This window comes from Atta colombica, unplaced genomic scaffold (assembly GCF_001594045.1).
Source record: "Atta colombica isolate Treedump-2 unplaced genomic scaffold, Acol1.0 scaffold220, whole genome shotgun sequence".
Taxonomy (NCBI): Eukaryota; Metazoa; Arthropoda; class Insecta; order Hymenoptera; family Formicidae; genus Atta; species Atta colombica.
Genome location: NW_017259317.1, coordinates 943,870 through 955,195, shown reverse-complemented (window position 1 = coordinate 955,195; position 11,326 = coordinate 943,870). Strand labels below are relative to the sequence as shown.

At 30.5% G+C, this 11,326-nt stretch overlaps 1 protein-coding gene across 1 annotated transcript; it reads left to right on the top strand.

Moving 5' to 3' along the window:
• Positions 1-1,036: 1,036 nt before the first annotated feature.
• Positions 1,037-9,957, top strand: LOC108687910 (IQ domain-containing protein G). The gene is given in 8 exon segments (XM_018193951.1): positions 1,037-1,112; positions 1,272-1,554; positions 5,356-5,532; positions 5,603-5,701; positions 7,551-7,791; positions 7,940-8,146; positions 8,488-8,619; positions 9,757-9,957. Coding segments are annotated over 8 exon segments (1,416 nt in total).
• The last annotated feature ends 1,369 nt before the right edge of the window (positions 9,958-11,326 follow it).

Sequence of the window (11,326 nt, the reverse complement as noted above, 5' to 3'; positions counted from 1 at the left end):
TATCAAAATGGCATAAAAATTACGATTTTGAAAGTGATTCTTGACGTTGTAGCACTATAACAAATATTATTTCTAAATTTTGTTTTTATTACGCGAAAGTATCAACTTTTAGCTTTAAAATACATTTTGTTTGTTTTAATAAATCATTTTTCATTTTCGAGATATATTAATTTGAAAAAAGTTTTTTTCCCATGTATAAAAAATACATGCATTATTACACAGAAAGAGAAAGTTATTATTAAATTGATATATCTCGAAAACGAAAAATTTTAAAGAATCAAAATTTCTAAACAAATTTCTAAACATTTTTAAACATTAGTTAAATATTTTAAAGTTAAAAGTTGATTCTTTCACGTAACATTAATAAAAATAAAGAAAAACTTGCTATAGGCACAACGTCATGAATACTTTCAGAATCGTCGTTTTGCATCTTTAACCATTTTTCTTGAAAATACGAACTAATAATCAAAATTGAGTAATGGATTCGTTTTGTTCAGACAAAAATACATCGGAAATGAAATCACATTCGATACAAAGGAAAAAAAAGGTCAAATTTTGCCCCATGTTATTATATTCAAAGCCAATATCCTTTAAATAAAGAAAGGCTTTTATAATTGATAAATAATCATCGATTTATTTAACTTTTCTTGAATATTTCCACAATATTAAAATCATGAAAAATATGTAATAAAAGTAAATATTTACTTTAACCGATATGTGTGTTTTATGGCCATGTTTTTTTTTATTGCAGTATATAACACTATTATAAATTATACATTCTCCCTTCAGATTACAGTTAATATATGACATCCTTTGTCTTTTTATTATTGTTATTTAATTATTATGAAATACTTGATTCTTTTTCGAAGAATTAAATTAAATTAAATATTAGTTAATTATTACATATAAATTAATGATTTCCTTTATTAATCCCGTTTTTAATTTTTCATTCATGTTGAGTTTAATACTTTCAAAATACGATTTAAAAGACTCACCTTTGACGCGCCGGTCGACTACGGATGCTGGATTAGAGCGGATGATCAGTTCAGTATCGCAGCACGCAGCAGTCACGAAGGAAGCAGTCACGAGCGTTTTATCTCTTGGTCTCGACGGTGATTCGAGATTCGTATGATATAGCAGGAACAATGCGTACCAGGAACGAGCGCCGAAAAGTCACTGCAATCGCGGTTCGCGGTGAAGTGTTCTGAGGGAGAAAAGCGTCCAGTGACAGCGACAGTGACGGCGACGATGAAAGTGATATGATGTACTAGGAGGAGTGCATGCCAGAACTGAGCGCCGAGAAGTCACTGCGATCGCGGTTCGCGGTGGAGTGTTCCGAGGGAGAAAAGCGTCCAGCTACAGCGACGGCAATGACGAAAGTGAGGGGCGCATCACGGGTAGACGAGAACAACCCTCTTTCGCTGCTATCACTACCGACACCACTCTCGCGTCTCCTCGCCACGGCATCGGGCGCGGCGGAAACGCGCCGTCGCGACGCCGCCTCGCGAATACGCACGCGCCACGACGCCGGAGGTGGCCTCCTGATCGCCGTATGTGTACATACACATACGTTTTCCTGCACGCGGGTTAAGTCCACTTCGAACTATGATAACAGCCGATAGGGTGGGACGGTTTACTCTTGCATTAGATAAGGAATAGCTACCCCATTTCGGCCGTTGAAATGATATTTCTCTAAATTCCGTCTATCGTTTTGCATTTTGCATTTTTTGTAGCCGCTACAAGAACATCGAAATATTCGATTACTACAACTTTTTGTATCATTGATGGAAATATTATGTAAAATTAAGTTAATATAAAATAAAAAAGATTGCATTTTTTATACATATGATAGGCACTATCAGATTTAAAAAATTTTTAAATATCAAAACAATTATTTAATAGGTTAATCCACTTCTGCATAAAATCATATGATATTTCACACGCTTGATTCTTAATATTCTCCATCTAATTTTTGCATCTCGAAGTTCTTACTTCAAGTTTAATCGGGAGATGACTTGCCACCTGTCAAATCGTGCGATTAATCGAGTAAGTCTCGAAAAGCAGCACAATGAGATACCCAAACATACGCAGATCCGGAATTTGTCAGATTTCTTTGTAACAGATGATCATTATCTTGTTTTTACGAATTCATGGTCCGATAGTCTTCACGATAAACAGAGACACAAGCTTGAGGAGCCTCGTGAGGAACTCTCTTTTGACAATGCAGATTCAATTAAAAGTCTCTTCTGAGTGTGAAAACTTTTCCAATCAAACTGATATGTGCTAGCGCGCCCTTTTTCGCCACAAGATTTTTTTTCCGGGCCCAGGATCCTAACGCGATCGGATAGTAATTATGTCGGTATCAATTTAACAGTTTTCAACTTTCGTTCGCTTCGCCTCGCGGAATAATTGATGAAGAGCCAATAGCGCGAGGTTTCTTCGTTCAAAGTAGATCAAGCAAAACAATGTTTATTGAATTTTCGCAGTTTCCTTTTCCCAATGTGAATTTTGTTGCAAAACTAAGTTCTAATTTATTATCGTACTGTATTTAATAGCATTTATCTATTAAACTTCTCTTTGAAAAACATATTTATAAGCTTTTCTATTTTACTTTGCAAGATGTATATAAGTACGTATTATTTGTTATATTATTTTTTAATTATAGTTATTAAAAATACGAAGCTAATAGCAGAAGAACAATGTGAAAAATCTTTTACTGTGCTGAGAAATAAAAGACGAGCGGGAGATTTCACAATACCTAAAATCGATAATTTCAAACAGGCATTCTGTGGCGTTGCGGTAAAATTGCACGATGCATTTCCTCGGCCTCGTGTAAGCCAAGAAGTACTTGGCTTCGTTCAACGCGCTAAAAATGTGTCCATGCCTTTAAAGGCTACACAACTTTTCCACAAAAAGTTTCTTTCTCCGCGAGAACTTTCCTAGAAATGTGCGAGAAGTAGAATCGCGTTTGAGAATATTTACAGAACGATATGACGCTCGTATGAATGTATTAAGTAGCTCTTTTTGGATTTTTCACGATTTCCATTTTCCGGAAATTATAACGAAATCACGCGCGATTCGATGAATTTAATTTCAAAAGTAGAGTTGGAGATCGTATATTTGCGTTTTTTTTTTTACATTATCAGAAAAAAAAATTCCTTCAGCAAATGCTTCTTCCTTTTCGTTTGAAAGGATTTTTTGCGCGTAGTTTTGCTTGCTTTCTTTTCTTATTTTCACGTCTACTGCCGCTTTAATATCCATGATCCCCCGAGTTCGTTTCCACGGCAGCCTGCGGCGATGGATCAAACTGTTTAATTTGCTCAAAAGGTTTGCAGAATTACAGAGTTTTCCTCTTTTTCTTTCTTTACAGAGTACAGTGTGTCGATGTAATGCCTGCATGTCCGATAATGTGTTAATAAACTTGTGAAAAGTGTCAGCTTATTTGTAAAGTTTAGCTATTTGCGCACATAACAATGTATGTGTATTTTATTATACATATTTTCACTATTCATTATATACCTACTGAATGATTGTTGAATATATTCTTCTTACTAGTTATAGTATTTTAAAACATTATAATTACATTCAACAAGCAATGTAATTATAATATTTTAAAATATTATAAACATAATATTAACAATTTTAGTTGCTATCTTATTAAATTAAACATATAAGATTAATAAATAAGGTACACAGGATGAATCACAAATTAATATCTTAAGAATTATTCGGAAAAATTCTTAATAATAATACATTATGTAAATTGTTTACATTTTTAAAAATAAATATTTAAAATCAAGAATAAAATTATTTGAGAAATGTAGATTTACCTTAACGTCTGTTACGTAAAATAGCATTATTATTGTAATAAAAAAATCTCTTAAAAGTAATATTCAAAAATTAAAAAGTTAACGACGCTTTCAAATATACGTTATTAAAATTATACGTTTTTTCTTTCTCATTAGTTCGCCACCAATAATTTTTCCAATATCTTGATTGATGCTAAAATATTAATTTATAACAAATTAAGTGACGCGTCTTGTATATTAATAAAAAATGTTACATAAATTGAATATTAAAATAGTTATTCATTGAAGTTACTTGTCATTCACTAAATTTATTTTATTGTTTTTTGCTCTTTCATTATTGATTTTCAATAATATATTTTTCGTAAAAAGTCAATTTAGAAAATTAAATACATAAAAATTGTTCTTTGTTAATTATTTCGAGCGCATTTATCCTGCACCTGTTCCTCTGAAAAGACAGTTAGTATTCTGACTGTAATGTTGATGTTATTCAAAATTTAAGAAAATAACAGAGAATGATCTTGAAGTCAAGCTTCTTCACAGAAACATGTGATAAATTGACTTATCAAACAGATGTAGACTGACACGACTTATTTATCAAGTGAATATATTTAACACACATTGAATTTGTCGACGTTGAACATAAAACGTATGTACAAGAACTTGCATAAAAGTGCATGAACTTTACTTCGTCGCGTAAAATATTCTTTACATCATGAAAACGTACACGATTCTGTCTCGCGTAATTCCTATCAAAATTTCGAAATTCTTTTCGCGCTTCATAGTTTTATGAAGTTATATTCTCTAATATTTTTAAAGTAAAATGTCATTTTCAAGAGTGAAATCTCACTCTTTAAAGATATTGAAAAAAATTGAGCCATTCTTTTTTAAAACTCTCTAAAAAAAATCTTGTTCTTGGAATTGATTAACGCTTTAATGATACATTTTTCCATTTATTTCAGAAAATTACTAGCTAATAAACAAAAAGTGACTGTGTTTGATACTAATTGGCCAACATTATCAGAAGCCGATTCTTGATTTATTTTTATAGTAATGTTTGTGATATGGTGCTGTATGAGCGTTCTTATTGCTTCTTATCTTATCATTCTTATCTTATATTTGCTATCTTATATTATAATCTTAAAATTGTTTGATGAATTAATTTTCCATATTCTATTTTACGACACTTCTTTTCTTTTTTTTCTTTTTCTTTCTCTTTCACTCTTTTTGATTTTAATTTCAATATTTAAATTCTCGATGTAGGGGAGCTCATGACAGAATAATTTTTATTCACAATTTTAATGTATGTTAGTTTATGCTGTTTGAGGAAGGCTCAAAGGTGAGCCGAAACATGTAAGCATTTTAGTGACTAAAGTTTCATAGATATATTAATAAGCTTCACAGATATATTATTCTGCGTTTGACTTCTACTGCCCGTATTCTTTTCAGTTCTCTAAAAAATTTAGAAACTAAATTTAAATTATGTAAATACATTTGTTAACAACAGCTAACAAACAAATGAATGAAAGATTGATTCGATTTGTTGTAGAAAATAACAGATGGAAACGTCGATTAGATCGAAAAGTGCTGCCGGATTTTCACCGACGGTGTGTGAAGCTATCCTAGAAGTTCTGGAGGAATGTGCGGACTCATTATCTGTTTACCAAAATATCTTACAACAATCGACAATAGATAATGACGCCACTAATATTTTCCCAAATGTTAAGTATGTCTTGCGGATAGTGCAATAAACGCGACTGTATTATGACTTGTCTACATTGTACATATATCCACAGAATTTCAGAAACGTCTATTCTGCAAACGCTTGCCAGAGGCGCTGCGGAAATGACGGATTCACGGAGGGAGGCTGCACGTGAAAAGCTTCTACGAGACAGGTTGGCTTGTTTAATCTGTCCATAAGTCTGTTTGAAAGACCGACATGTGGTAGTGGCGGATCAGCCAATAGACTATGATACAATAGAACCTCAAAATGAAATTAATTACATAATTAATAAATTAACATTTGCTTTATGAAGAAATATAAAGAGCAAACAATTTCTTTTTTTTATTTGTCACATGCAGTATCGAATTTAAATCGTATGAACATTAAAATATTATGATAATAAGTAACAGTTACTATAATTTTTATTATTCTTTATGTGCTTCATTTCAAATAATTATTATTCATCCTGTCCTCTAATTAAACGTAATTTTATACGTTTTCGTCATTTAAATATGGAGATTTTATATAAAACATTCATTTATTTTAATTAATAAAAGATTTTAATAATTGCATTTTTATTAGTTGTCTTAATAATCATGAAATCTAAATATGTTTTTTAATATTGATCGAGCAAATTTTCAAACTATCTCGATCCGTTATTTATTAAGCAATACTATTAATATATTATGTAGGTCTAATAAGTAAATTCGATTATAAATAATTACACACATCCTCTCAAATATCTTTTACATTCGATTTTTTTTTTTTTAGAAAAGATATATATCCAATTTAATTATTTTTAAAAATTTGAAGTCGCTAAATATGAAAATAGGATCAAAAATATAAAAATCTAAAAAATGACGAGTATTAAGTATACTGCAAGCAAACAATAAAATATCTTCAAAGTTCAAAATATCTTCTAATAATAGAAATTTATCGAGACTTTTCATGATCGCAAAATTAGATTTAACTTAAATAAAATGTATAAAATATATATAAAATAAAATGTATATTAGTAAGAACTACGCAATAAAGCTTAAAAATTTTTAGCATATAATTTATGTATGTATACTTGCCAGCAAGAAGGTTGCAACACTTTTTCTTTCGAAACTTAGCCTTGTTTAATTATAGAGCGATTGAACGTAAATGAGATCTAGGAATGAGAAGTAGGAATCAATCTCTCGGCGAGTAGGCTACATTCCGAAATTCATCGAAAAAAAATGTTGCAACCTTTTTTCTGGCGAGTATATACAAACAGTATATACATATTACAGGATGCGTCCAGACTATCGAGTCGAAATTCGAACTGAAAGCATTGAGCAAACTCGAGTCATGAGCATTTCGACTAATTTTCATTGTTTTCTACGAGCCGTAAACAAATGTTTATCGAAACGACTCAAGGTTCAATTCGAGTTTTAGCTTGATAATCTGGATATATACCCTTTTATATATTATATTGATTAATAGCATTGTTATTTCTTTGTCTTTAAAATGAAAATTGAATGAATGTGAATTTTACATTATAATATAAAAATATCAAAAATATACATTATACGATATATTAGTATATGATATATCATAAGATTATATTAACAGAATGGCGTTTGAAAAATTATTATATACACAAAAATAAACGCTGCATATTATGTCGTCTTTTATAGTAATTTGATTAATTTCGTATCTTATTATGCAAATAATTTTTTATATTTTATTATAAACTTCATTTAAACATTATATGCTTTTAATTAAAATTTAAGCAAAATTTTTTTTTTATTAATCATATTTGACTTTAATTGTTCAATATTTTTTAGAGAGATGATTTTTTAAACATGCTAAGATGTATATATTTTACTATGTATATATTTTACTAGACATCCAAAGATTAAGTTCGGGTTTTTATTATCTGATTCATCCATGACATCATCAAATGAAGCCTATTGGATAAAATATCAAATTAAGCCTAATTACAAGTTAACCAGATAATGAAAAACCGTGCCTAAGAGATATCATTTACATTGCAGTTTATATGTGAGCAGTATAATAGAAGACTTGAAGCGGGAAATTAGCGAATGTGGAACCATCGATGTATTAATCAAAGAAATCGAGAGAATTACGTCACAAGAAGAACAGGAGCATCTTTTAATAGAAGAGAATAAAAGCATGCAAATAATCGTGGCAGAGTTACGAAAAGCAATTGCCGATAAGAAAACAGCGAATGAAAAGGAAGAAGAACGTTTAACAAAGAAGCTCATTTTGACACGGGTAAATTCACAAGTCGGAACGTAACAAATATACGCAATGTGATATAAAATTTTATTTAATTATATTTAAAATTATAAAATTATATTTAATCATTGCATGTATATAAGTAGAGCTACATTAAAATGAAACTGGTTGGCAAAATGTTTAGGACGAAAAAGAGAAGCTGAAACTAATTAAGGACATGGAGATAAAATATGTCCGAATGTGGGAAGCGGCACGTCGAGAGCAGTACATACTACGTTACGAGTTGAAAATGGACGAATTGAAAAAGACATTGAATGATCATTGCGTGCGCGAGACAAATGAAAATCACGTGAATGATGTATTAACACGTTATCTGACACGACGTATAACGGTGAGAGTAAATTCTTTCTCAACTTCTTTTTGTTTAAAACGAGCAAAAATGTCTTATAGACATCTTTTACCTTTTACTTAAACAGTCAAGACTTAAAAGGGTCCGTCATTAAAATTAAGACGGACACTTAAGCGATCTTGTAAATTTTTCAGTGAAAAAGCTTAAAAGGTTACTGAAAAATGTACTTTGAGATCGTAGCCATTTTACGATTTTTCTTTAGCGGATATGTTAACACAAATTTGACGTTTTTGCTAAACGTCAAGCATGAAATAAATTTCGTTAAATTTAAGATGAGTCACGCTCTTGGAAAGATAACAAAAATATTTACTTTGAATTTACAGCTCATCGAGACTCGGATCGAGCAATGGCGACAGAGGTACGATCGAGAGAAGAAAATGTATGAGAAGGAGATCCGTAAAGTACGCAATGAGATTGGAAATGCTCAGAAATACTTAGAAGAACTTACGACGGAGGTAATGATTCGAAAACTGTATGACAGTGCGAGAAATATTTTGATTTCATTCCGCGCAACAGGAACGGAGTGCAGTGCAGTAAATTAATTTGCATTCCGCCATTCATTATTTTGATCACTGCTACTATGAATCTTAATTGTTGGATAAAGAGGATCCTAAACGGTGTAACAAGCGTAATCACTATCTTATTTCGCATTCTCTCTGTGACTATTTGATTTACTACGTTACGTCTCATCTATTGACAATCAAGCTCGGATAACTTGGCCCGCATGAGTTTAAAGGGCGCGCCGAAGTTTCGTTGAGTAATCGATAATTCGTGTCAAGAACGTGTCTACTGAGACTCAGAAATGTTAACGATCGTTATTAATAGCTGAAATCTCCTCGAATTCTGGGCTCTTGAGATCCCTTCACATGCTTCAAACCGGTTTACGTTTAAGCGAGAACTAAACCATTGACCGGAAGTCTGTAGATTAATTTCCCTTAGCTTAGATATTTACATATAGGAATGTAGTAGAATTCATAACGCCAACAAAAGGTAGAACATACATTTTATTTTTTCGAATATGTATTTGTAAATTATTTTCTATATTTTCAAATTATCTTTCAACAAGGAATTATATCTTTTCTTCTTTTTAATTCTTTTTAATTATATTATGAATTTTAGTTCTTTTTATATCCTGAATTATGTATATCAATCTCTAATTAACAGTATATTGTATAATACATTAACATTAATAATAAATTAATATAGAAAGACTGTCGTAGTAATTTTACAGATCTATTTCTATAAATCGATTTTCTTTACAAATCTTGTGAATTTTAATCATTGATAACAAAAATTTATAAATATAAGATACACAATACTTACAATTCCGATTCCTAAGATGTATAACTGTAATAAGATATACTACAATTTTTTACATCAGAATTGTTCAGTTTAGGCTTTATACTTTTTAATTATACGTTCGTAAATATAACGGACAAGATTGAACCTTCCTTTCTTATTTACGAAGATACACGATTGCGTAAAGCTCTGTGAATCTCATATAAAACACACTTATTTCTGAGAAAGATACTCGGGTCCAATAAAATATATCGGTAAATTCGTGTTGAAACTGGATACGGTATTTGTTGCAGTATTGCAATAATCAGGAATTCATCGACATGTATCTCGCGGAGCAGGAGGCACTTCGAAGACAAAAGGAGCACGAGGATCATGTGCGCTACAGCATAATTAAGATACAAGCCTGGTGGCGAGGTGTTATGGTGCGTCGAAAGCTGGGGCCGTATCGATCTGAAGAGAAAAAGAAGAAGAAACCTGTTAAAACAAAAAAATAACTCCTCTTTCTGCTCGGTTGAGTTACTTTTAATCATAATCGTTCTTTATCATCGTTCTAATTCATTTAATTTAATTGGACAATTTGACTATTAAAAATAAAGATGTATTTAACATAATTTTTGACAAAAAATTATTAAAAGGTTATAGATTTTTCTATATCGTATTGAAAGTAAGACAAAAAGTTTGGCAAAGATTTAGAATATGAGTAAAAAATTATTCAATAATAAAAAGAGTAGTATTTTTAAAGAATAATTAATATAAAATAAAAACATTTTCATTTAACAAAATTATATTGTTAAATATAAATATTGACCTTATTAAATTGTTTTATACGTATATAACATTCATTTTTATACGAAAACTATAATTTTCGAGAGTCTAGTCACTTTTTATAGAAAGTATATATATATACAATATATTTAATACTTTTTATTTATATATAGAAAGAACGATTTTATGAAATGTCTAAAAATTTGATTAGATATACATCTAAAAATAATTTTATTGGACTATTAAAATAATTATGTAAAAAAGTCAAACTTAATGAGTATTAATGAACAATATTACAATAAATATTCTTACTACCCAGAGAAAGTTAATATCGATACGATGTCAAAACGATGTCATGGATGTCAAAATTAGCTCGGAAAAAAAAATTGGCTCTGATAAGAGTAAAAAACTCGAGATATATGTTTGAATTTCGATTTATTTTCGAGTTGCCTTAAATAAATTATAAATAACTACTACTAAATTATCTTTATATACGTAAAATTTCGAAATCAATAAAATATTTTTTATTCATGAAAAAACTCATCAATTCGACCTCAATTTGATGAGTCATTTTTTTATTAATAAAAAGAAAGAAAGAAATAATTATATTAGGTGTACAACTTTGCTTCCGCCGTTTTCCTATAGATGGCTTTAGCGGTAAGTGATGGTCGAAATAAATAGATCATAGACGTCATGCAATAAACTTGGGCATCTGTCAACATAACCCCATAGAAACATTAGTCGATTTGTGTTTGCATCATAAAGTTATTCTCGATTGAAAATGTCAGTTTACGAGCCAAATTCTCGTCATTTGCGGGAGATTTTAATTTTTTGCTTCAATATGAAGAAATCTGCGGCTGAGGCTCATCGAATGCTCTCAAATTACTTATGGTGAGGCCGCTATTAGTGAAAGAACGTGTCGTGAGTGGCTTCAAGAACGGTGATTTTGACATCGAAAACCGGCATAGTGGTGGAAGAGAAAAGATTTTCGAAAATACAAAATTGGAGGCATTACTTGAGCAAGACTCGTGTCAAAATCAAGAAGAATTGACACGATCATTGGGAGTGACTCAACAAGCCATTTCAAAACGCCTCAAA